Raw genomic sequence first — 26981 nt, forward strand, 5'->3', positions numbered from 1 at the left:
CGGCCACCTTGGCCAGTGCTGAATTCCTCCCCAAAGAACAGTCATTCTTCAATTCAAGAGGATACGCATTTTTAGCTAGAAGAAAACTTGAGAACTGCATAACCCGATAGTCACATGTTTCATTTTATCACTGCCCCAGATTTAAGCTGAGTAGCACCAAAGGGTTTATATAAGCAGACTACTATGGTGGTGTTCATGGAACAATTTGAGCTTAGAATTGATGCTGTAACTGGACAGATTGAGAACACAGAAAAAGGAAGATATACAGAAAGCTTAATAACCATTGGGCTAAATATGTTTTACTAACTAAGGACCTGATTTGAGGAAGAGCTGAGCCAGGCAAGTAAAAAAGGATTTGAAGCACTTAGATAATTTGAGAATTGTTGCATTAGTGGAGGAAATAGCTTTTTTTTGAATGTGACAGCAGTGGTATGTAGACTCACTAGCACCTGATACGCTTTGCATTAAAACAGAATTCAAAAAGTTATATTCTGTGGCACTTTTCATACCAAATTTCTTACTGTATCAATACATTACTATTTGCAGAAATTCTGTTTATCTAACAGGTAAACCCAGGGAGTATTCCAGGCAGTTTTGAAAGCATGACTTAAAGAAGTGTCTGTTACAGGACTAAGGTGTTTTTGAATCCAGGTAAGAGTTAAAGGAGTAGATTAGAGGTGAGGAGGGTGATGAAAATACTCCTGCTTAATTACTTGTGCTATTCCTCTTTTTCTCCTAGAAATCAATGAAATATATGACATAGATGAAATATATACATTCAGATTAATGAGAGATAAAACAAATACATATACAAAGGGTTACCTGAAATGATAAATAACTAGGTTTGGATGATTTTTTTTCCCATCTAAGATTTTTTCCTCCATTAGGAGATATAGTGGTCTTGTGAATAATAAAAAAGGACCTGCAAGAAACATCTGATCTAAACAAAACATGTTTGTAGCAATTTGTATTTCTCGCATCACAAATATTTGTTGTAAAACATAGAAATTATTTATTTTAAATGAAAAACAATTTTTAGAATACTTTCCAAAGAAAAAAGGTTATTTTTTCTGGGAACTAAAAGTCATTTCCTATTTAGCTTCAGCCTCTGACTATCTTGCTGTACTGTAGTAACTTACTTCTCCCCCCCAAGCTTATAGAACTTTCTTTGTAAAAAGTATTTAGAAAAAATCATTTTCTTTCAAGTATTCAAGTACTGAGCAACATTTAACTTCTTCAGCATTCTGGAAAATAGTATTTTAAGGCACATAATATTTTTGATCTTCTCTTCATTTGTTAAAACACAATCCATAACACACAAGTGGCACAGGAACTAGTGACCCTGCACCAGGTTCAACTCTGCTCCTGTCAACAACATGGCCCAGTACTCGGAGGCAATCAGCTCATGGTGAGAACACGGCTGCTTCAAAATAAAACTCAGCAAAACAGAAATAATAACAAAAGTAAAGAATTAAATTTGTGGAACTTTTCAGCCCCACAGATGGCCACACTTCTCACTCACAGTCCATTCCAGTCTCCTTGGTCAAATCATCTTTGGTGTTGTCCCTTTCATAGAAGCTTAGTGTTCAGTGGTAAGGGCCAGATCCAATAAAATATTAGTGCTTAACTTCCGCTGAGGTCAATGAGAGTTGGTCACCAAAACGGCCCTGGTGAATCTAGGTCCTAAGGCACACCAGGATTTTCTACCAGTAGGTAGAAAATTCATCTACATTAAACTTTCTGGAGGTCCATCACAGACTGTGCAACAAACTTGCACACAAACTAATTATCATAAACAGCATCATCTTCTGCTCCAAAGCTAGAGCACACTTCAACTTGTCTTCACTAATACCCAGTGGGTTCATATTACTGAAAATCTGCCAAATCAAAACACTTGACTGCACAACCAGTTTCCCCCAGGACAGAAAGCACAAACCACACACAACAGACAGATGTCACATCACTTAATCCAGTGCTGGAAAGAGTTCAGGCACTATTACATGCATGAAAACTTCAGAATCTGCACAGTATGGTGCCCAAACACTTTCCAACCAAGGAAATTTCACGTTTGTTTGAGCTTTTCTCCAATCTCTTTTCTATTCCTTACTTCAGCTGCTAGACCCTTGCTTCCCTGCTCTCTCTCCCCCCAAACACAGAACCCAGCTCCCACTGGCTTAGTAGTCAAAGTTGGACAATACTCATCCTCAGCATCAAAACTGTGATTCCTCCAAAAAAGCATTCTGTGCTGGAGAACGGCATGGCACCATCAAGACACTGGCAACTGACATATTTTAAAGATGATGCTAAAGTAAGCAGAGACTAAAAGTTACCTACTATCCTGTTGCATGATCATCTTCTTCACCATAGTTTTTCTCTTTCCTTAACTGAGGGATACATGCAATCATTAGCAGATGACCAAATCAGTGGCATGAGTCAGCAGGTGACATTTGTCTTTATAAATGGCAGCAATACAATCATTCAGTGGAAACACACCGGGATTAATGATAGCTGGCAGAGTGAGGCTGCAGAAGTAGGGAAAAACATAGACAAGGGATTTCTTGACCTTGTTTTACTGCTTTGATAAAACTCAAATGAGCCCAAATTAAGTCCAAAGTGCCAAGCTTTTCAAACATGCCAGGCATCTCAAAGTTACCCTGGTGGGGAAGTTTACCTTTAAGCCACTAGCTATTTCTCCTGATGAGAGTGAAAAAAAGCAAATGCTCAGAGCTGAAGAAAGAATAATTCAGTACATAAGTCGAAATACTGGATTGGAAGTGGAAAAGCTTGTTTCTTTGATTTTAAGCATATTCTCAGGTTGAATCATTTATTCTCCTCCAACTTCTGGTTTGCTCAACCCATCTGAACCAACTAGCAGTTTCATAATCAGTTTGATGAGCCAAATCCAGAAGATATCTTTGGTGAAAGTTTAGATGCCATTTTATAACTAAAATTAGCAAAAATAAGACTACGCGATGAGCATCCAATCCTTCTGCAGGCTAGTTGCATGGATCTGACCTTTTTTGTGCAACAGGGTATAATAAAATATATTTTACTCCCTGATATCTGAGAGAGAATATATGCTGCTATTTGCCTCTCATTCCCATACTGGTATTTTTTCTACAAGATACCACTCCCAAATGCTATCCACCTCACGCTATCCCTAGTCCTTGCGCAGATCACCTTGACTGTGCTACATGGCAGAAGGAAAGAGTATGCAGCACACGCTTACACCAGGATATGAGGGAAAGCAGGGCAGGTAGGAGCCTGCTAGATCAACTGGTTGTCAAGAACATGTCCCCTCTGCACACCTGGTTTTAACATTAACAGGAAGCCACCTGCTTACTTCACACTTCAATATACAAATCCTGTTGTGATAGGATCAAAAATGTACTTTTTCCTTGTTTTGAACTGCTATGATGGAAATTTTTTAAGAAAAGTCTTTGATCGGTCAAATATTTTTAAAAGGAAAACCAACAACAAAGGCATCCTATAAAAGTGCAGGCCCATGACAAGGGCCTGTTTGGTCCTTACCATGTTTGGTAAGGAGGGATTACACAAGATAAAATTAAGGTTAATTTTGTTCTCCAGCAACTGAGCCCATACTCCTAGGTACTGGCTTGTTACTTTCTCACAGTGTACATGCTGTAATAAAAAGAAAATTAGGATTTGTTCTGTGCACCCAATTAAACAGCTATGTCTTTCTCCTTTCTCTACCATCACTGTTTTATGGTTCCTTGTATGGCTACACTGCTTTAACCTTATTTACACACACCGTGTGTAAGAGTGGCTCCAGATCAAATTTTTATGCAATTTCATTTAGAATGGCAAAATTTAAGGATTTTTTCTCCCCTTTATAAAACCCTCAGTGAAGAATCCTGCTCAGGAATTATATTTGCAGAGTAAGGTGTTATTCAGCATACAGATGACAATTCAGCTTAAAGATGCCAAAGGCCAGTACTAACTGAATTGGGCATGATGAAGCCTTTTGCTAGCTCAGATCTGCACCTTGCTCCATATATTTCACCAATTATTTTGCTAGGGCTGTTTATGGATGTCAGTTTTGTCCATGCAATGTTTGAGGACTGGATATGACTCACTAAACAGTCTCAGTATATTAAAATGACAAAAAGCTATCAGATGTTATGATTAGAGACCCACTCAACTTCTTCAATACAAAGCTATGACAATGATTTTTTTTATCTTCTTTAAACTGAAGTGGGACATTTTTATGTTTCAGAAAACAGAAGAACAATCATGACATAAAGTTTTGTCTGGGCTTTTCCTCTTGAAAATGCTCACAACCTAAAAAACCCCACAATGCAAAAAGCAAGGGCAGCAAAAATATACCTCCAGAAATGCAGTGCAGCTTTCACACAAAGTGTAGTTAAAAAATGACTAAGTTTTCTTGATATATGAATTTGTGGGTAAACCATTTATCAACGACCTGTTTACCTGTGCAGCAGAGTCCCTCAAGCCGAGGGCCATGTCATTCCCCTTTGACTGATTAATTAGCCAATAAGGGGATATTTTTCACTGTGAGGCATGATGGTTTATTCCAGCTAATGCGTGGTCTCTAACGGCAACACATTAAAGCCAACTCGGCTCTTTAAGCCTATCGAAGTGACCAAAAGGGAAGGAGAGAAGATAAATCAAAAGAGCTCCCCCCAGTTTTGTTTCAGTCCCTAACAACCCCCCCAAGGAACTAACACTAGAGGTAAGCCTCTTCACCAATGAAGAGAGAAGAAAAAGCACCATTTCTTCCAGATCGGGAGATGTTTCCTCCTCTCCCTCTCTCTGCTAGTATCTGAACAGCAATAATTTATCCTCAGTTGATTAACAAGGTGCTTACAGAATAGGCAACGAAACATCAATACTTTGCTCTTCCTCCTTTTATCAAAAGCACGTCTAAGACACAATGCTAGGTAAAGTAATTTTTACCAGGGTTCCTGGAACAACCTCACTTGCATGGAGAAGTATTAAAAATACGGCCCAAATTAACACCTTGAGCCTAATTCAACATTGTTCTGACCCCTTATATATGTTGTTGCAAGTTACCAGCTCAGAGCAATAGCATTTTAGATCCACTTTTATCTGTGCTGACAGATGAAGATTCACCCTGCCTGTACCGCTCTGTATATATTGAGGATACATTTAACCTTGCAACTATATAGTCATGCTGTCCGCATGGGTTTGTATCGCTACTGTGTGCTGGTCATCCCATAATCCTTTTTGGATAGGACGCACCTCACTGTTGGATGACCCAATATCCTCTACAATCAGTGAAGAGAGAAGCAGATACCTCCAGGAAGGGTTCAGTTCTGCACATTTTCACCATCTTTGGCCAGAGTGAATCCTCCTGTGTGGGCACCTATGCTTCACCACTATGGAGGGTGTCTGGAGAAGATGCCTAGATCTTACATTAATAAAGCTGGGTGGGGTAAATCCCACCTTCCATTACCTAGGTTTTCCTTTCCCTTCATTCTTGGGTAAAGTATTGTTATATTTACTCTACCCAATGATACAAAAAACATTACCTACTTCTGAGCTGAAAGTCATATTCAGGAATAAGCACCATGGGGTTCTAAATTTTCACACCAAATCTGACAAACTCTATAGCCTGTGAAAATTAAAACAACTTGTAGGAACAGCGCCTCTAACATGCTAGCATTCTCTCTGATAGTTAATGTATAATAAGTAAGAATGAAATAAGTGGAAAACACTGTCTCAGGGTTTTCCTACCTTCTTCCTCTGGAACACATCGGCAGCAATTACATTTTCACTCCGGTTTCTTAAGGAAGCAATGTTTCCATGATCATTCTGCCCAAATGTGTACATCGCACACGCCTGTCTCCCCAGCAACTTTTTAATCCAACCTGACAAGAGCTTAGAGATTTCAAAGGTATTAAGACTCTAAAATATTTCGTAAAGCAGGCTGGTCACAGAAGGCCAACAGATCAGAGTGCACACAGACAGGGATTTCCACATGAGCTCATCTCCTTTAGACACCACAGAATCCAAGCACAGCACAACCACAGGAAACCAAGCTTCATTACTGGAAGATGTTTAATCTAAACCAATTCATATCTCCCTATTCCAAAGGGTCTAAAAGTGTTAAATTCACTTTGTCTTGGCTTCGCTTCCTAAGGAGCTGGGATTTCCCTCAGAAGACTCTTCCACGGCCCCACTGACATCACTGCAAGGAAGCCTGCCGAAGAACAAGCTCGCGTCTTCCTTTTTCTAATTGAAGGTCCTCGCCCCCAGGCCCATTCTTGGCTTTTCCCTACCCTGATTACTATCCCTTCCCTTCCTCTGTTCCTCCCTCTTCCCAGCCCCTAGATATTTATAGGCAGCGAGGTCATCTTTTTCTGCCTCTTTTCTAAGATGAACGCATCCAGTTCCTCCACTCTCTCCTTCTAGGACATGCCCTCTAACCCTGTCGCCCATTTTACTGAGTCCTTTTGGACTCTCTCCAGGTTTTTGATGTCCTTTTTCTATTCTGCATCTCAGTCCCAAATACCTCATGCTAGCTGCCATTTCCAAAGCAGAATAATAATAACCAAAGTTAATTTTTAACTAACTTTCCTCTTTTGCAGTCTTTTGTACCCTGAAAGTGCTGAAAAAAGAAAGAAACGGTAAATTAATTTCTACGCTACCTCTGCAACAGAAGCTTTTGCTTCAGGTGGAAAAAATAACAGATTGAAGTTGTGACTTGCCTCAAAGTCACAACTGTCAAGCCCACAAACACTAATATCACCATTTGTATTTTGCAGAGAGAAAGTTGAGGTGCGGGGAACTACATCAGTTTACGCACAGCTTCAGCAAGCCAGGGGCAGAGCCAGACTCTAATGGATTTTCAGTTATGTCCCTTAAGATTAGCCAACAAGCTTTTCTGATAAGTGCTGGGAAATGCAAGTCAGTTGAGGAAGTTCTGCAAAATGTGTCAGAAGACAATTTCCTGATTAAAAAAAACTAAAAAAGCAACAGGGTGGTTAGTTACATTTCTAATGACTAGCACGGAAGAAATCACTGCTAACTCGAGACTTTCGGGCTACTTGGATTAGATGGTTTAGGGGAACTTACGCACGATTACATCCAAGTTACAGAAATTTGGAGGAAGCAGATTACTCATCAAATGGCCTAAGACATGGAAGTGAGATGGACACAAAACATTCAGTTTTCTATGCATCTCATACAGAGTTATTACAAATGTGCCAGCAAATCAGAACTACCACCCCAACCCCCAAAGCAAAATCAGTGCCAGAATCATGTTGTTCAACCACCAAGTTAGGACTGTCTGTAACTCATTCCCAAATCCTCAGTCTCACTCAGGAGTATTTTCTCCAGTGATAAGGCTTCATCAGGAAACACAGCTGGATGGAGGAAGGAAATTCTGAGAAGCAAAAAAAATAGTGGGGGTTCCAGGAAGTTCAACCAGATAGGAACTAATGGAATTTGTTTTTCTGTCTCCCCAGCTCCCAGTGTTCCTAAGCAAGTGAGAAAATTAGAGGGAAAGTTTGTGGGGGGAACGTCTGGCAGATCTTACCCTGCAAAACAGGTCCCCACTGCAGGTCTCCAGAGAACATCATAATTACAATTCAATATTTTCGATCACTTACTCTCTCTGGGAAAAACTGCAGACGTTTCCAATTTAGGTCCACTTCTAAGCCCAGCCATTGTTTTCTTCCCCCCCCTTTTTTTTAATTTATATTTTTTTAGGAAGGTCCCTGTATAGTTGATTAAGGAGGTTTTATTTGGACACATGATTTATCAAAAATTAAAAAAAAATACTTTATGCTTAACATTCAGGAGAATTAAAGGTTGCAAGTGCCTAACATTAATAACACATATTCCAGCACCATTAAAACAATAGCTAAAGTAGTGTCTTCATTTTATTACTTCTATAGAAACTCCTTGCAACCCTTATGGTGAATAGAATTTCCTTCCCTGTCCTTTGCAATTCCACTCTTTTGCAATCTTTACAACCCTCTAGCCAACTGCCCCTTCCTTTGATAAGGTAGATAATCCAAATTTCAACAACCCTACTTACTGCACGGGTGTCGGTGTGACGCTGAGAGAAGATCCATCAGCTAGATCAGTTCTGGGTTACTGAGCCAGTTAAAATGTGCGTCCAAGATCAGCTCTCCAGTTAAGACAGCTCAGCTTAAACTAGCACAAAAAGTCTCCTGCCCAAGATTCTGCATTTCACAGGTCATAAAGAGATTGCTGATGATCACACTAGGAAAGACTGCATATGACACTAAACGGTGTCTCTTTGACATACCCGATTTGCTGAGACGCCATTTATCACAACAACAGTTCAGAGGGGATATATTTTTGACATGTACTTCAGAGGAGCCCAGGATTATCTTGCTGGGTCAGTGTCCTGACCATGTTACTTGGCATTGAGTCCTTCCACTGGTTTCCATTTTACCACAAGCGCAGATAACGTTTCCTGAGTTTTACTTTTTTTTCTTTTTTCTTCTTCTTCTTTAAGCTTGGTATAACCCCAGCCTATCAATCAGATCTAGCACCACAGTGCTGATTAGTATCAATATAATACTACTGCCAGGATCTACTACAAGTTAGGCCATTTGCACATATGGAAAAGTTCAGAAGCAATGGATGCAACACCTCTTATGAAGTAAGAGAAGCTTCATAACCCTCACAGAAGAAAAACCTGTCCTTAATGCCATCAGACAATGACATACATACTTCAATCTTTCAAAAACTTTCACATCTCTGATGCCTAGAGAACTGCCAATGTCCACCCAACCAAGTCCATTTACAATATAAGCATTTTATTCCAAAATGTTCGCTGCTCCTTAATTGATCTGTTCCATCCATCCACTTAATCTTGTGACAGGCTTAAATTGGAGGCTTTAAAGGCAGAGAGATATTCAAAACCCAGCTGGACAAGGCCCTGAACAACCTGCTCTAGTTGACCCTGCTTTGAACAGGTGGATTGCACTAGAGATGTCCAGAGGTCCCTTCCACCTCCACAATTCTGTGATTCTATGAAAAGCAGTTCCTGCCCGTTTGCATAAAGTTATACCCAAGATGGTCTTGATCCTTGACTGAAACAATTAGAAATCTGGGGAAAAAAATACTGTGAATATCTTTGTCAAAAGAACGAGAGTGGAATGATAGCTCTAGTGAGAGCTAAGGACAGGTCATTTAGTCCAAATCAAATCTGTACTGCATGCTCTAACTGTATCTCTGAAAAAGGAAGAGGAATCTAACACCTGGGAAAGAGCTTTAAAGACAGGACTTCAATCTACAGGACCAATACATAACAGGCATTTCCATATACCATCTCAGTTGCAACTATAGCTGGGAATGTGGCTAAACTCCTTAACAAAAAGATGTTTCATGCTCATGACAGCAATGCAAGCATCCCTGCAAGCTTTAAAAATTGGATTTATTGAAAACAGCAGTTCTAGCACATACACAGCTATGGAAGCTGTCCTCATCTGCTTTGAACAGAGATGGCAGCATACAATTGTTACTAGCAGTTGCAGGAGCTGCAGTTAAAAGCGACTGCAGACTACCACAGCTTGAAGGCATACCCCAGGGCTCTGATGGACACCAGGACTCTTCCTATGTTATCTCTGCACATGAACAGATAGGAAAAACTAGCTTCCAGGAGCATGACAGCACCTTCCTGCTCCTGTGGTGCTTTCTCTGCCACATCAGGGAAATGCCCAGTGCCTAGGGATTTCAAAACCAAATGCAAATAAACACAACAAACAGCACTGCAAATCCTCACAGCGCAGTTAGTGCCACCTTAAGCACCAGGCCCTGCATACCAGAAAGGGCAGGAAGAGTTCATGGGTGCAATGAAATGAAATTTCTCAGAGCTGAAGGGACTGAAAAATGCATTTTTCCTCTGTACAAACTCCACAGATCTCTGACCCATGGAGGAAAGAGAAGGAAAGAGGAGGAAGGAGGAGGAAAGAGGAGGAAAGAGGAAGAAGGAGGAGGAAGGAGGAGGAAGGAGGAGGAAAAAGCAATTGTGCTGCCTCTGGCTTTTCCTCCTAGTAGCTGCTTAGCAGCAGATGGTAGCCAGAAGACGACAAGGCAGCTCCAAATTACATTATCTCCTGCCCATATCTGCATGTGGAAATCTGGGCACTGAACAGGGAATAGTCCATGACTTTTTGCCAGAACTTCAAAGCATTAGCTTAGTGTTTGGTTAGGCAAAGAGAAAAATTTGCACCTAAGCCTTCAGCCACCGGATTGGTCAAGGAATTAGTAAAATCATGCGCAAGTTGTTAAACGCTTCACGAGCAGGCACAAGCACACACGATCTGCAGTGTCTTCTATCACCACAGGAACAAATGCTCTGCAGGATAAAGTCCCTGAAGATAAAACAGCACTTTCCAAACTTATCCTTAGTTTCCAAAGATGGTGAGATGCAGAGAAAATCAGGTCTATTATTTGGACAGCTTGTGGGTGGGCAAAATCTACTGCCCTAGCCATAGTTTTGTCTCCTATTGATTTGCATCAAATCCACCTTGTCTTGTTTCATATTGATCTGGTAGCAAGAGAACTGAGAAGTAGATCCACGGATATTCTGGCTGATCAAAAATGTTAATCAAGGGGAGTCTGTTGGTGAAACCTCATTTACAGTATTTAAGACCCCTTACAGCTCTCATAGACTTCAAATCCCAAAATACCTATTTCAAGACAGTAATAAGTTAAGGTGGATTCTGCTGTGGCTGATGGCCTCTTCCCAAGCTCTTACCTTTCAAGCCAAACCATGTGACTTGTAACAAAGGTTTGTACTGTTATCCATAGTGGCAGACAAGACAGGACAGTTCTTAATTTGTCTACATTTCTTTCAGCCTCCTGGTTTAATTAACTGTAACTGCATTTTTGTAGTTTAGAGAACAGCACTCAGAAAACACAGACTTGACATTTTTCCCTGTCCTACTAATAACTTACAAACCTACACCACATTCACTGCAATTATAGCACTATATTGGATAGTGGCGAGATCGAATCCTTCGAACAGTGTAATCCAAGACATCCTACTGAAATATTTTGTATTTTGTACTAATAAATCTTTCCTGTGAAGAATTCCTAATGAATCACTCTTTGTTCTTCACAATCTCCCTTGTCATTCCAGTAGTATTTAGAGAGCCTACAAACATTTTATCACTTTCACTGCTACCCAGGACTTCTTAGCACATTCTCCCCCCATCCCTCTCCTCCCACAAAGTTCAATGTCACTGGCTTCCAGGGGAGTGCTTTCAAGAGATAGGATCCACCTAAGTGAGGCAAGAGCATCTTTGCCAGCAGGCTGGCTAATTTGGTGAGGAGAGCTTCAAACCAGGAATGAGGGAGAAGGGGAAGGATGGCCAACGGTCACATGAGGAAGTGGAAGACCAGTCTGGCAAGCAAAGTGTGTGGGGCAATGTAAGCAGTAAGGACCTTGTAATCAACACAACAAGGCTGAAAGGGGTCCACTCCAAGCATGTCCACATAAACAAGTGCCTACCACACAGAACTATAGGGATAGCTCGTATACCCTTTCTGGGAAATCACTACAGCTGGGCACCTCTCTGAAGTGCCTGTACGCTAATGGACGCAGCATGGGGAACAAACAAGAGGAATTAAAGGTCTGCCTTCAGTTGCAGAGTTATGGTCTCACTGCGATCAGAGATATGGCAGGATAGCTCACACAACTGGAGTGCTGCAATCGATGGATACAGGCTTTTTGGGAAGGTCAGGCTGGGCAGGAGAGGAAGGGGAGTTGACCTTTATGTGAGAGAGCAGCAGGAACATGTGGAGCTCTGCCTGAGGATGGACGATGAAGCTAGTCACAAGCTTATGGGTTAGGATTAGAGGGCAGATCAACATGACTGATATTGTGGGTGTCTGCTACAGACTGCCTGATCAGGAAGAAGTAGATGATGCCTTCTTCAGACAACTGCAAGAAGCCTCACATTAGCAGGCCCTCATCCTTATGGGGGACTTCAACCACCCTAATATCTGCTGAAGGGACAACTCAACAGGGCACAAGCAATCCAGAAGGTTTCTGAAGTGCATTGATGATAACTTCTTGAAACAGGTGATCAAGGAGCCAACAAGGCAAGGCATTCTGCTGGACCTCATACATACAAACAAGAAAGAACTGTTAAGGGTGTAAAGGTTGGGGGTAGCATTGGCTACAATGACCATGAGATGGTGGAGTTCAGGATCCTGAGAGGAAGGAAAAAAGCAAAAAGCAGGATCACAACCCTGCACTTCTGGACAGCAGACTTTGGCTTTCTCAGGGACCTGCTTGGAAGAATCCCATGGGAGACCATCCTGGAGAAGAGAGGGGTCCAGGAGAGCTGGCTGATATTCAAGGATCACCTCCTCCAAGCTCAAGAATGGTCCACCCCAACAAGAAGCAAAACAAGCAAAGGTGGCAGGAGGCCCGCATGGATGAACAGGCAGCTCCTGACAAAACTCAACCATAAGCATGAAGCATACAGGAGGCGGAGACAGGGACAGCTGACCCAGAAGAAATACAGAGACACTGTCTGAGCATGCAGGCATAGGGTTAGGAAGACAAAGCCCATATAGAGTTGAATCTGGCAAGGAATGCAGAGGGTAACAAAAAGGGTTTCTACAGGTACATTAGCAGCAAAAGGAAGACTAGTGAAAATGTGGATCCACTGATGAATGTGAATGGAGATCTGGTCATAAAGGATATGGAGAAGGCTGAAGTACTGAACACCTTCTTCACCTCAGTCTGTTCTCCTAAGACCAGCCTTCAGCAATCTCAGGTCCCTGAAACCAGTAGGAAAGCCCAGGGCAAGGCAGACTTACCCTCAGTGGAGGATGATCAGGTTAGGGAATATTTAAACAAATTGGACATGCACATATCTACAAGCCCTGATGGGAAATGCAGCAGGAGCTGGCTGATGTCATTGAGAGTCACTCTTGATTATCTTTAAAATCTTTAAAAGGTTATGGCAACTGGGGGAGGTTCCTGAGGATGGAATAAAGCAAATGTTACTTCTATCTTTAAGAAGGGCAAGGAGAATCCAGCAAACTACAGGTTGATCAGTCTCACTTCAATCCCTGGGAAGGTGACGGAATAAATAATCCTGAAAAACATTTCCAAACATATGAAGGGTAAGAAGGTGATTGGGAGTAGTCAGCATGCATTTATGAAGGGGGAATCAAATCTGACCAACCTGGTAAGACTTCTAGATGAGCTGACTGGCTGACTGGTGGATGAGAGGAGAGCAGTGAATGCTGTTTATCTTGACTTTAGTAAGGCTTTTGACACTGTTTCCCGTAACATGCTCATAAACAAGCTGATGAAGTACAGACTAGAGCGTCCAGGCTGACAGAGAGGTTCTGATCAGCAACATGAAGTCCAGCTGGAGGCCAGTCACCAGCAGTGTGCACCAGGGGCCTATATGGGATGCAATACTGTTTAATGTCTTCATTAACGACTTGGATGATGGGACAGAGGGCACCCTCAGCAAGTTTGCAGGTGATGCAAAACTGGGAGCAGTGGCTGATGAACCAGATGGGTGCACTACCATTCAGAGGGAACTTGACAGGCTAGAGAAATGTGCAAAGATGAACCCCATGAAGTTCAACAAAGGAAAGTGCAAAGTCCTGCACCTGGGGAGGAATAACCCCATGCACAAGTACATGTCACGGGCTGACCAGCTGGAGAACACCTTTGCAATAAAGGACCTGGGGGTCCTGGTGGACAAGTTGACCATGAGCCAGCAACGTGCCCTTGTAGCAACGGCAGCCAACAGCCTCCCAGGCTGCATCAGGAAGAGTGCTACCAGCTGGTCAAGGGAGGTCATTCTTCCCCTCTACTCAGCCCTGGTTATACCACATCTGGAGTGTTGTGACAAATTCTGGGCACCCCAGTACAAGAGAGACATGGACATCTGGAGACAGTCCAGTGGGTCCATGCAGATGATTAAGGTACTGGAGCATGTGACATACAAAGAAAGGCTGAGAGAACTGAAACTGTTTAGCCTGGAGAAGAGGAGGCTTTGGGGGGGATCCTATCAATGTGCATAAATACTTGTCCAGAAAGGCTGTGGAGGTATCTCCATCCCTGGAGATATTTAAAGCCCAACTGGACTATGTCCTGACCAACCTGCTCTATCTGATTCTGCTTTGAGCAAGTGGGTTGGACAAGAGGATCTCCAGAGGTTCCTTCCAACCCTTCTGTGAAGTTAGAGAACCATTTTCAAGAGTATCGTGCAATGAGAATTGTGTTGAGAACACAGCACGTATTTCAAAACTTTCCATTCAAGTTTTCAGACTGTGACTTTTCCTCTAACTATAAGAGATTTCAGAGACCTTTCCATCAGCAGTACAATTCTAGAAGAATACTCATTTGCCCTTCTTAGATGTTACCTTTTCCAAATAATGTTTTGGACACAATAGTTGTGTCCCAGTGTAAATCTGACATTTTGTATACTAATATACCAGGCCTATTCTCTGCAAGTGCAAAATGCTCAAAAAATGCTACTGCAAACCTTGATCCAATTATATGTAAAACTTGGGGAAAGAATTTTTTCATTTATTATTTGTCGTTGTTCAGACCATCTTGGAATCCTTTGTTCAAAGATGAGCAAACCTTTGAAGCTGCTCGGCCTTCCCCAAACCTTTTGATAATAAGGGCTGTGTGCTGGGACTGGCCAGTTGCTGCTGAATGCCAAATTTTGTAATATTTACGGAACTTTCAGATCAAGTAAAATTTATTTAATTTGCACTGTATACTGCCAAACAGTGTAAAATTAAAATAATGGAGATTCCTAATTGATTCCAAAGAAGTAGTTCATAAAAATGTTTATTTAATACATTCTTATTTTCTAAGAGTTCACAGCACAGCCCTCCATCTACAGCCTTCACACAGAAACAGTGAATTCACAGGTAGAAGATCCCTTGTTTTTGATGAGTGTATGATAATCTTATTAGCAGAAAGACATTTAAATATGTTTTTGTTAAAAGGAAAAACATGCAAACACCTAGGAGAAAGGTGAAACCTCTTGTTTACCTGTGCCTTCATATTCTTCTGTCGCTTCCCAAAAATGCAGGACAGATCATCTTCACTGCGGGAAGAGAGATCCTTACCTGGAGGAGGTAAGGGAGGAAAAAACCACAAGTCCTTACATCTGGTGATGACAGGTAAATTTGATAACATAAACTATGACCCATGGAATTAGAGAAATTGTTTTTGGAGGTGAAAAAGGAGGAGAATGTTGAAGACACTTAAGGAAGGCTGTCCATATGCAGTAGGAAATGTATGGCTACACTATGCAGCAGGAAATAGATGGGAAAAAAAGCTGGTGAGGTGACAGCCACAGCCTGCTGGTGTCTCTCCATAGGGAAACTTGTAACAAGCCCTTCTTTTCCCCCACCTGACCCTGTAATTGGCAGAGCAAACGAGGGAAGCAGCCTGCACTACTCTGGAGGGAAAGAAAAGCTGTATCTCCCTATATACAGGAAGAGTTCAGGAAGAAACTGCATGTCTTGGGGCTCTCATGAGATTTCCCTATCTCTGACAAGGTTAGTCTCCTCCAGACAGTGAAAAATCTATCTTTGCTCAGTGGGGACTTTCCTTTGATTCATGAAACTGCTTCTGAAAAGCAAAACTCCCATCTCTGCAACATACTGGGTTATCCTGAATAAAATAATTTCTAGGGTGAAACAGAATTTCTCTGATTTCCAGTAGTAGCATTATTCCTATCTCACTGTTGTGTAGCTGGTCAAATACCAAACCTGGAGCTGGGAGAGGGAGGAAAAAGAGCGTGATATGATATTCTGACATGTCAACAAAAGTTTAGTTGGGCCCACAGGGCAAAAGCCTCTATATTCAGTTGTCCACAGCTTGTCTAAGAAAATTCTAACAAAAAAAAAGAAAAAGAAGTCAGCAAAAGTTAAAGAAAAAAACATACTCCAGACAGGCCAACGGATATTACCCAAGGAGTGTGCTGGGATCTTATTTGCTTGATTGTCTGATTCCAAAATCACTGACCTCAAAATCAGACCAAGCACTAGTAATGGACAAAAGAATAAAAATCTGGCTATTCCACCTGTTTTTTCTTCTCAGGATCCTTAATTGCCCACAGATGGTAAGCAGATATACAGACTTAAAAGGAGAAAGCTTCATCCAAATTTCTGATATTTCACTGCAGTAGCCTGTATGAGATGTCCTTACCCAAGTTAGCCAGACGAGATTGGTATCTCTGCTGTTTTCAGCTTTATCTTGGCCATGGCTTGGAACACAAGACTTGTATTCCTGCTACTCCTTTCATCTCATGCTTGCTTTGCATGCTTTTATTTATTTATTGAATGTAATCCTCCTCTTTCTGCTTTAACAGACACCCAACTTAGCTGACTGTCCAAATCTTCTGCAGCATCGCAGTGAAATAGCTACTAGAAAAGCAGTTGAAATCAGCATCTTAAACAGTCTTGTATTGGTGCAGATTCACCAGATCCCCACGTGGTTGCTAAGGCTATGTGTGGTGCCTATGTCTCTCCAGCAGCAAGGATGCAAAACAGCACCAGAAACGGAAACTGTATTTTTTATCACTGCTGCTCCCTTCTCCCGCTTTTGTGTTGAGCTCGTCTTGTTTAGTCTGCAAGGAAGCAGGATCGGACTTTAACAACATGAGCCACAACAACAACATTAGCCTTTCTCAAATAACTTTTCTTCTTTCCCTGAAAAAGGACAATTTCCCTGTTTTACACCACAGAGGCTACAGCCAAACAGGGATCTACCTTATAGAAACACTGCAGCCAAACAAATAAGGGACATTGTTAAGATGAAAGCCTTGCTCCATATTTTACATGCTCAAACCACATTTCTTTTTTGTCTATATTTAGTAAAAGGTTAATTCCAAATCAAAATAAATCCTCCTTGCTACTACCTCAAACAGGCCATGGTCTCCATACTCAAAACCCTGAACCAATTCAATTGTTTAAATTGTAAAGTGGCAGGGTCATGTTAACATCTTTAACTCTCTAGGTTCAATTATTTAATCAAAAAATCCAAGCCTCCAGAATTTGGCCTCCATTCAGAAGTAATTTACCTCTGTTTTAGCAGAGGTATTTGCTATCGGAAAACGTTAAATAGAACTTTAAACTTAATAAATTAGCCATTAGTGGAAAATAGCATGGCTCTGATCCTATCCATATACAGAAAAACATATACACACACCATGTGTACATGGTTGTGTGATATGGGAACACAACCAGCAGAGAAACAGAGTAAGTGATTGAACAATGGTCAAAAGTAGAAATCAGGGATAGCTAAGTATTCAGCCATCATTCTCTAGAAAACGCAAAACTCCAGGAGTTCTTGATAGAGTTTTTTTGGCCACTGATTCCTGTCCTAATTCACCCTAATTCACATCTGGTAGATGTAAGAAGGCTTTCCTTTTCCTCCATTCAGGTTTAATCTGATCCATCTGATCTGATCTTATCCACATGATCTCTTAGCAGGGGTTACTGGAGATTGCAGAGGATAGTGCTGTACAGATGCCCAAGTAAATGTTATCAGCTTTGCATCCCCCTTCTCATTGCTTGCCCACGCACACATCGCCCAGAATATTTATCATTCCTCTGCTTAGCTGATGGTTCCCACAGGCAAAAATTGATTTATTCAACAATATTAGCCTAAAGCTATCCAAAGTTGCCCAGAATAAGAAAGGAACAGCATATTATAGCTTTAAGCAGGCTGCTGCAGGGGGTATTTCTAAACTAAGATTTTACTTGCCAAATTTAGACCTCAGAAGGTAACGGATCATCTTGACATATGTGTTTTTCTGATCTTGGCTAGAGGTTATGAAACAGCAACAAAATTCCTCTTACCTTTCGCAAACTTCATATAATGGACACGTTTCTTGGAAGATTTGGATTTTTCTTCAAGACTAAATTTCTTCTGATCACTTGCTGAGGACTCTAAAAAAAATACAGATTCCAGCTCCATTAGAGAAACACTAACCACAGAATGCAAACATCAGTATACTTAACTTTCCACCTCAGAATTGTCTCAATAACATATCACAACATATTACTGAAGAAAGCATGGCAAGTCTTGTCTGAGACATGTTACTGCATGATTTTTTTGCCACATTCTCTTCCCTTTCCATTTCCAACCTAATGTAATTTGAAAAGGGAGATATAGGTACTTCAGGTCAAAAGCAAAGTCTGATTTAACATCATTTCTATGGTGAGCGGAGACTAATCAGGTCAGGGTCTATTGTGCTGTTTGTTACAAAACCATCTCTACTGGCAGAGTCTGAGAAAGCTGTAAGAAACAGGCAATACAAAATAAAACAGTAAACATGAGTGGATAGAGAAAGAAAAAAAAATCACAGCAGATAGGCCTTCCACTTTTAGCAGTACTCAAAGTGCCTCCACCTGGATGTAGCACGATACATCTATGTAAGGAAATTAAACAGCAGCAGAGCTTTAATATCCCTGAGGCCAACGGGAACAAACTGCCGTATCTGTATTATTTATGGCTCCTAACCTCCAGAACAGAGCGGCTGCATCTAAACTGCTCACTAAGTCCCAAAGTTTGCTGAGGAGCTGCTTAGGAAAGCCCTTGTTGCTGCAGACCAAAACCATGTGGAGGACTAGTCTAATTTAGTCTAGTCTATTTAACAGCAGAGAAAGCAAGTTTTTGCGGCTTGGCAGATTAATTTCCTGGTACAGATGAACTCTTTGCATCCACAGAGCCTACTAATCTACAAGAAAGTCTTAGAAGTAGGTACCTGCTGTCCTACAAGAACTACTTTATTGGTCCTGTCCTGAAAAGGAATAGGCACTATGGGACTCGGTGCTCAATGACTCCAGAAAAAGCTAAGCGGGTGTGATGTTTTCTTCTCCCAGCAGCAGCTGGGATGGGTAGGGAAATCAACCCATACCTTAAGGGCCAAGTTGAGTCACCTTTTTCATATGATTCCACGCCTGAATGCTCTGCAGACCAAGCTGTTTTGATGCTGGAATTACAGATTTCCATGGTTTGATAGGTAGTGCCACTTGATGATAGTCATTGAGCTAAAAATGAAATCTGCAGCCTGCAGTGGGAGAGTTTACTGCCAGAAAGCAGCCTCAGATCTACTCTTGCATTTACACACTAAACTCTACTGAGGGAAGGAAGGACTAGCAAATCCAGTTTTAGAACCCGCAGTTAGCTTGAAAAATCCTTAAAAAAAAAAAAAGGGGTGGGTCTAGGGGGAAAGTGAGCATCACAAGGCAAAATAGTCTGACCAGAGATGAGGTACTTCTGAGTCTGCTCTCTGATCCACTTGTACTGAAGGGAATACTACTCAGCAATGGGTTTCTGCAGGCCTTCCTCCTGCGCCTCTTTCTTACAGCAAAAGGGGCACCAGCACCGCCTTGTGCTTTAAGGAGGAATTTCACTACTGAGCATAGAAATGTGCTCGTGTTTGCAAATAAGAGGTGTATCACGGCCTCTTCTAGTGACTGCTAATACCTCTGACGAGCTGAGCCAGTGCTGCAGGAATATTAACACACTTTTTAAAGCAATTCAGTCACAGCAATAAAGTTCCCTGGCATTTGTATAGCAAGTTTCACACAGATGAATATTCCAAAGCACACTACACGGCCAGCATGTTTATCCCATTTTACAAATGGGAAGGGGACACAACCATCATCACTCAGGAACCCAGCAGAAGAGGCAGGAATCAAACCTCCTCACTAGCTGATCAGCTAGAAAAAGTGAAGAAAGCTAATGCTATGTAGATCAAGGCTATTTGAATGTTGGCATATGAACGCCCACAGGACCCTTCCTTCCCAATTTCTAATTACAAACCAGCTCTGGCAACTACACCAGTTATTTAAGAACAAAGAAGTTTTTCAGCTGACTTTTAATGCCAATTGAAACTGGATGATGGCCAACTATATAACATGCTTGCCCATGGTTAACCTGAGAGGTCGATAAGCTGGAGCAAGTCCAACAGACAGTAATCACAATGGTCGGGGGGCTGGAGCGCTTTATCTAAGCCTGGAGAGGAGATGGCTTTGCAGGGGACTTAATGGCATTCTTTCCAAACCTGAAAGGAGGTTAGTGAGAAGGAGGGTTGAACTAGATGATCTCCAAAGGTCCCTTCCAACCTCAACCAGTTGCTGATTCTGTGATTTGGAAACCTGTGGGGGAAATGCCCTCTCAGGAACGGCTTTCAAGAAAGGCAGCAGGCACAGCCTCCCAGGGCCTACACAGAAACCCGGTGTGTGTTTTTAGTTGAGGTTTTCTTTTTGTACTTTACAGAACTCATTTTACTGCACATACTCTGGACACAGTTCCTCCCATGTCCCAGACTGCAGACATGGAAATGCCCCAGCATCGGAGGAGACAGAGGCCGGGAGATGGCCTGTCACTCCTGCAGCCCCCAGGGCTCCACCCGTCCCGGCTGGCGCATCACAACGTGCCACAGTGGCACCGCAGAGACCCGGCCACGGCCACCAGCGCGTGTCCCCCCTCGTGCGGCACTGCGCTGGCGTGGGGCAGTGCGGACAGAGGTGGCTCCCAGCCTGGGGTCACTGCCCGGCACAGGGACACGCGTCCAGCCTCACGCAGGCCCAGTTGGCGTCCGGCGCTGCCGCAGCCGTCTGCCCGGCCTCGGCGCCATGGGGCAGGCCAACATCTGCGGCGCCCGCGGCGCTGTGGGCCCCGCTGCCGCCATGCAGGCACAGCCCGGGGCCCCTGGCCCCATGGCTCCCGGCGCCCGCCGCGGGCTCTGGCAGCCTCCCGGCCCCCGCCGCCCCTCGGCACCTTCGTCTCCAGCGGGAGCCCCCAGCTCCTGCTCACCCTCCCTGCGCAGGTGACGCGGCACCAGCGCACGCGCCAAAGGCACCTCCTGCTCTTCCCCCACGCGGTCGCCATCGCCAGCTTCAAGTAAGAAGAGCCACCACAGCCCTCCTTCCTCCCCAGCACCGCCTCGGCCAGGGTCTCCCGCGGGAACGCTGCATGCCCAGCACTGCTCTGGAAGGAGAGCGAGGGGCAGGAGAAGGGCACAGGCTCCTGCTCTTGTCCTCCTCCCCCGCAGGCCCTCACCAAGGGTGCTGCTGGCATCACTGCCCTGCAGCCACTTCTCCAAAGGCCTCTGCGGGGCGGCTGCAAAGGAGGCTCCTTGCTGCTGCCTGGGGCTCGGGGCCACCCTCCCCATGGCTCTGCCCTGGGAAACGGCTCTTCCCGGGGGACAGCTGGGGTGGCCCCCACGCTGCACACCCACACCCCAGGCCCTGCTCTGCCTCCCTGCAGGTGCGGCTCCATCTTCTGGCTGAAGCACCGCGTGCGGCTCAGCGAGCTCTGGGTGCTGTGCAGCGAGGAGGCAGCCGCAGCCAGGCCTGAGGAGGAGGAGGAGGAGGTCTTTGGCCTCAAGTGCAGCCTCACCCTCATCCTCGTCTGGCCCACCAACCTCTGCGTGGTGACCTTCGGGTGAGTGTGGGCGACAGGTTCCAGGGCCCTGCGCGAGCCCCTGTCCTGCCCCACGTGGCTCGGCCCTGGCCCGGGGACTCTGCCCACGGGGGCGAGAGCTGTTTGGGGCCGCATCTGTCCCAAGCAGGAGGAGGGGCAGCGGGGCTGAGGCTGGGTCTCCGTTGTGCTGCAGGTCGCAGGAGGTGAAGCAGCTCTGGCTGGACACGATGCTCCGGTAAGCTCTGCCAGGGAATCCAACCTGCCGCCGCGAGGCTGAGAGTGGGCGAGTGCTCCCGGTGGAGCTGCATGCAGAAAGACCCAAATGTCGGTGGGGAAAGGTGCCCCCACTGCCCAGGGCAGCTCCTGCGCAGAGCCGCCTGACTTGCTCAGCCTCGCGGTTGCAGTCAGCACCGACGCCGGGAGCTGCAGAGCGGTGCTGGCAGCCAGCGCTGCGGGAGGCTCTCGGGGGTCGGGGTGCCGGGCAGCGTGGGGCTGGCTGGCAGCAGAGAGAGCAGCGAGGGCTGGGGGTGACAGAGCTCTTCCCGTGCCCTTCCCTGTGCACAGGCAGAGCCCAGGAGCCCCAGGAGCCAGGCTCACCCGACTGCCCTCCCTGCGGCTCCTCACCAAGGTCATTGGCTTCTGCGGTCCCGTAAGTGTCCTCACGCTCGCCGCTCTGCCCCAACAGTGGCTCGCCTTCCCCAAACCCACCCTCGCACAAGTTTCTCACGGCGCCTCTTTGCTCTCTCGCCTAGGAGATGTCACTGACGGCGGCGACCGTGGAGACGCTGATTTTGGTAGAGGTGAGCAGGGGCTCCCTGCACCGCACAGCAGCTCCCTGGGGCATGCAAAGGCAGCAAATGCCTGGTGCCAGGGAGAGCACGGCACGGCAGACTGTCCCTGCGGTCACGTGCAGACCCCTTGTGCCGCACAGGGGCTGCTCGGGATCAAGGGAGCAGCCTGCAACTGTGCAGGGGGCTGGGGGCTGCAGGGCCGCTTCGGGGGCGCTGGCTGCAGCAGCAGCCTTTGCCACAGCCCCCGTGGCACAGAGGCACAGCGTCAGGCCTGCACCTCCAGCCTCTCCTCCGCAGCCCTTGGACCACCCCCGCTTTTCCTGGCAGCCTCTCCCACATGCCTGCATTGCTGCAGCAACATCGCTGGAGCAGCTCCCTCGAGGCCCCCGCTGGGGAGGGGCAGCTCTGTAACCATCAGCCCTTTCTCACAGGCTGACGCCAAGAAAGGCCCCCGCTTGGACCCTTCCGACGGCGAAGAGGCACTTGGCCACTCGGCTGGTGAGTCGGAGAAAGAACGGCAGCAGCTGCCTTCGGACAGGCTGCTCGTTCCCTCCCCCCATGCAAAACCTCGGTGCCTCCGGCCAAGCTGCGGGAGACCCTGCAGCACAGGGCACCGCGCACACGCAAAAGGCAGCCTCTGCGCCAGGTCTTCTACCCTGAGTTGGGCTTTGCTTTTGCTTGCAGCAGAGGGAGCGAAGGCAAGGCGGCAGGTGATCTCCTGGCCACTTGCTCGGCGAGGAACCTCTGCCAGTGGGGCCTGCCCTGTCCCAGGGCAGCTCGCCTCTGGCCCCAGGGCGGCTCTCTTTGGCCGGCCTCTGGCAGCTCTCTGCGGGCAAGACGGGGGCCTGCCCCAGCCAGTCCAGGTAAGCAAGCCTGCCCACAGAGGCACGCTGCTTCGGGCTTCTCGCGCGACGCAGCCTGCCCAGCACTTGTGCTGGGGCTCTCAAGAGAGAGGCGCTTTGGGGCTTCCCCTCCACACGCGCTGCTGACACGCAAGGCCTGCAGGCCAGGTCCCAGGCCAGGGGGGAACGGGGGCCAGCTCTGCGGCTTTGCTCCAGCCCACACCACTGGCACGGGTGCCTAGGAAATACCAGGTTATTGCCAGTGTGATCGACGTGGAGCAAGGAGATACTAAGGCAAGCAAAGCAGAGTGTGCCCCCAAGTCCAAACCTGTCCATTGCTTCCTGCAGGAGCTCCTGGCTATACTGTATGAGAAAGGGCCTGCCACCGAGGGCATCTTCAGGTAGGCGGCGAGCGAGAAGGCCTGCAAGGAGCTGAAGGCGGTCCTAAACCAGGGCAAGAGCGCTGACCTGGACAGCAGACCCATGCACCTCCTGGCAGTGGTGCTGAAGGCGAATTCCTTGCACCAGCAGAGCACACGGCTCTCCGAGCATGTGCCTCATGTGTATGGGCCCCTGGCAGTGCCTCTACTCCCCTCGGTGGCACTCCAAGCTAAAAGCCTACTGAAGCCAGACTCCGGGCTTCAGGCTCAGGACACTGTGGCACTTTTCTTCCCCCTCAGATTGTCAGCTGCCCTAGTTCTGCCCCTGATTCCCTGCATGACCATGGGAAACTCCCTTCCTCCACCTCCTCCTCAGCATCCTCCTCTCCTCAGGGAGGACCATGGAGACTCAGGGCTGCACCAAAGGCTCAGCTAGGAGCTGGGTCCTGCTCCTGCACTAACACCAGTGCGTTTGGCATGCACTCGCACAGCCCCCCGCACTCTCAGTGCTCAGGAGCACCTTTGGGAGCAGGCAGCTCAAAGCAACCTGCCTGCTTGTGAGCCCAAGGCACGGCGATGCTCCCTCTCTGCTCACTGGCATTGTTGAGAGCATCCTCTAAAGGACCTTGGCTTTGCAGGACTTTCTTCGGGATATCCCCTCCAAACTCCTCGCGGACAGCCTCTACGAGGAGTGGATGCAAGCGCTGGAGAAGCCAAGCCAGCAGGACAAAATTGACAAGCTGAAGGAGTAAGAGTTTGAACCGCTCCCACCATTTTGGAGGGCACTCCAGCTTGCTCCCGTGAAGGCAGAGCGGTGCCTGTGCCCTGCATCTTTAACCTTCCCTTTGGTTTGTGTGCCCTAGGGTGGCTGACAGCCTGCCCGCAGCAAACCTCCTGCTGCTCCAGCGCTTGCTCGCTGTGCTGCGTCACATCAGCGAAAACGTGGAGACCAGCAAGATGGACGCCAGCAACCTTGCAATCTGCGTGGGGCGAAATATGCTGAGCCCCAGCACGGACAACGTGCTCACGCTGGCAGAGCTGAGGGAGAGGAACGACAAGGTCTGTGGAGTTCAGCCCCTGGCTCCCGCCTTTGGTGCAGCTCGGGGCCAGCCCCGCACAGCCCCCTGCCCTTGCCAAAGCTCAACGAAGCAGCACCTCTGAACATTGGGGCGCCCCACATCAGGACTATGTGCAACAGGACAGGCAAATCTCTGACATCAAGGGTTTTCTGTGTGCAGGTGACAGCCCTGGTGGCATTCCTAATAGACAACTGCCGAGCAATATTTGGGGAGGACATCACCTTGCCCTTCAGTCCCTCGGCCCAGGAGTCACCGGAGCACACCGACAGCTCCACAGGTAGGAGGAGGCACTGATGCTTGTCCCAGGCCAGGGCTGCTGGTTTGCAGTCTTGCCTTGCATAGCAGAAGACAGAAGGCTGTGGCAATGCAGAGAGCTGCAGACACTTGAACATGGTAGTGCAGTGGTTGCCCCCGGAACACTTTCCAAAGGACAGCACTCCCAGAACAGCATTCCTTCCAGATGGGAAATGTCTGTGCACTTCTGCTCCTCCCCTAGTTGCTAACTCTGGCCTAGAAGTGCACTCTCGCAGGACATTGTCCTCGGGGGTCCTTGTTTTCCTAGGGTGCCTGGTTCCACAGCAAATGCCCCCTTGTATCTTCAGGTGGCCCCTAACAAAGACCTAGCAGGCTCTTTCTCCCCACAGGACACCCAGGGGCTCCTCAGCACGACGGTTCTGCCTGCAACAGCGCGGAGCCGCAAGCTGAAGGCGGCACCCCTGTGTTGGAGCTGGAGCAGCCCAAGGGCAGGAGCAGCAGTCTCCGCAGGCCCTATCCTACCTGCGTCTCTGCCCCTTCCCTGAGCAATTTCACCAAGGGCATCAGCAGCATGGACAGGTGCTTCTCAGAACCAGACCTGTCCTGCCATGACCGCTTGGAAGGCTGGGCAACGGAGCAGGAGGCGAGTGAGAGGGAGGGCAAACTGCCAGGGCAGCAGTAACAGCTAAGGTTGCAGAAGGAGGCACTGGAACAACACCCCGCAGGATTGCCTTCCCAACTATCAAACAGCTCTCCCTGCCCAAAACAGCCTCCAGCTGCTCCCTGCAGAGCTCCTTGCCTCATCTGATGCCTCCGTCTTCCCCACTTCCACACTACTTTCACCCTCTACTCCACAAAAGACCTTTCGAAAGAGGCCCCAGGCTTTTTCCATCAAGTGCACCGAGGACGGCAGGACACCTGGCAGAGCCATTGGAAAGCGCTGCATGTCATGCTCTTTGGCAAACCGCAGGAAAAGGTGCCCAAAAATCCTCCAGAGCTGGGGGCCTGGGAAAACAGGAGCTGCCAGAGACACAGCTCCCCAAGGACAGACAACCAGTTCTCCTGCACAATTGTCCAGGGAGACAAGAAAAGCCCTTGCCTGTGGCATATCAGCAAAGGCCCCATTTCAAGGCAGCGGAGGAAGTGTTTCGAGAGGAGGGTGGAGCAGAGGAATTCTGGAAGAACCCCCCCTTATGAAGAGCCTCCCCAGAACTGCCTGACCACGAGAGTTCCCTCTACGGCCTCACAGTATCAGGCGCGAGATCCACCACGTCCAAGCAGGACACTCGGCCAACCTGCCCATGCCCCAGCTGTGCACAGGACACAGCAGAGGTGTCTCCAAGGCATGTGCCCAGGGCCCGAGGTTCTGCACAGAAGGATTCGGAGGTGGAAACCACAACCCGCACGGTTCCTGCTGGAAGAAACTCCCCTGGCAGTTTCCCTGGGACCCCTGCAGCGCATCGACTGGGAGCAGTGTGTGAATCCTGTCAAGGACCCAGCCCAGGGGTTACCTTCTTGGGCACCCAATGGATAGGGGGATGGAAAACACTGCCAGAATCTGTATGAGAGGTGACAGAAAACATTCCCACACTTTCAGATCAAAACCCTTGAGACCTGTCTGAGGAACTTTGGGGGTTTTGAAGGTGACACTTTCCTGGATTCCGTATTCAAGTAGCACCTCTGCATGATTTGCTGAGGAAAAGCTCTCTACGGAATTGGGAACCTCAACACCAAGCAGCATTAAGTGCTTTCAAAAAGGAAATGCTCGCTTAACCGAGGGGACATCCCCAGCCCCATGGGATTATGGCAACAAAATGTGCAAGGCGGGATTATGGCAACTAAATGTGCAAGGCGGAAAGGATTACACCATTGCCATAGGCTCTAAAGTTTGGCAAGGGTGCCACGAGAACCACACTCCCTTGCAGAAAGTGCTCTTAGCTGCCTAAGAAGGGCAGCCAGCAACGGAGCCGTTAACGCAAGAAGGGGAAAAAGCTCTGCGTGCTGAAAAGTATTACAGGGCCCTAGAACGCAGCTCCCGAACAGCTCTTCTTCCCGTTGCTAGGGACTGGACGCATCAGGGACACTCATACAAAAGGAATGACTTGGGGCCGAGATGTTGTCATTCCTAGTGTCTTTCATGGGAATGTGTGGGCACCTGCCTTGGCAGGAGATCATCTGCATTGCCGTACTCATGGCACTGAGGAGAT

The 26981-nt window shown here is 46.7% G+C and overlaps 1 protein-coding gene and 1 pseudogene across 1 annotated transcript in view; one reads left to right on the forward strand and one right to left on the reverse strand.

Moving 5' to 3' along the window:
• The window catches only part of LOC112984282 (PIN2/TERF1-interacting telomerase inhibitor 1), a 73367-nt gene that overhangs the window by 33520 nt on the left and 12866 nt on the right, over nt 1–26981 (reverse strand). Inside the window, exons 5-6 of the mRNA XM_064508282.1 lie at nt 17851–17940; nt 15032–15108 (exon numbers count right to left, since the gene is read on the reverse strand). Of these exons, the coding sequence (XP_064364352.1) occupies nt 15032–15108; nt 17851–17940 (167 nt within the window). The remainder of the gene's footprint in view (nt 1–15031; nt 15109–17850; nt 17941–26981) is intronic.
• Nucleotides 22183–26308, forward strand: LOC135327994 (T-cell activation Rho GTPase-activating protein-like; annotated as a pseudogene).

The sequence above is a fragment of the Dromaius novaehollandiae genome, chromosome 3, assembly GCF_036370855.1.
Source record: "Dromaius novaehollandiae isolate bDroNov1 chromosome 3, bDroNov1.hap1, whole genome shotgun sequence".
Taxonomy (NCBI): domain Eukaryota; kingdom Metazoa; phylum Chordata; class Aves; order Casuariiformes; family Dromaiidae; genus Dromaius; species Dromaius novaehollandiae.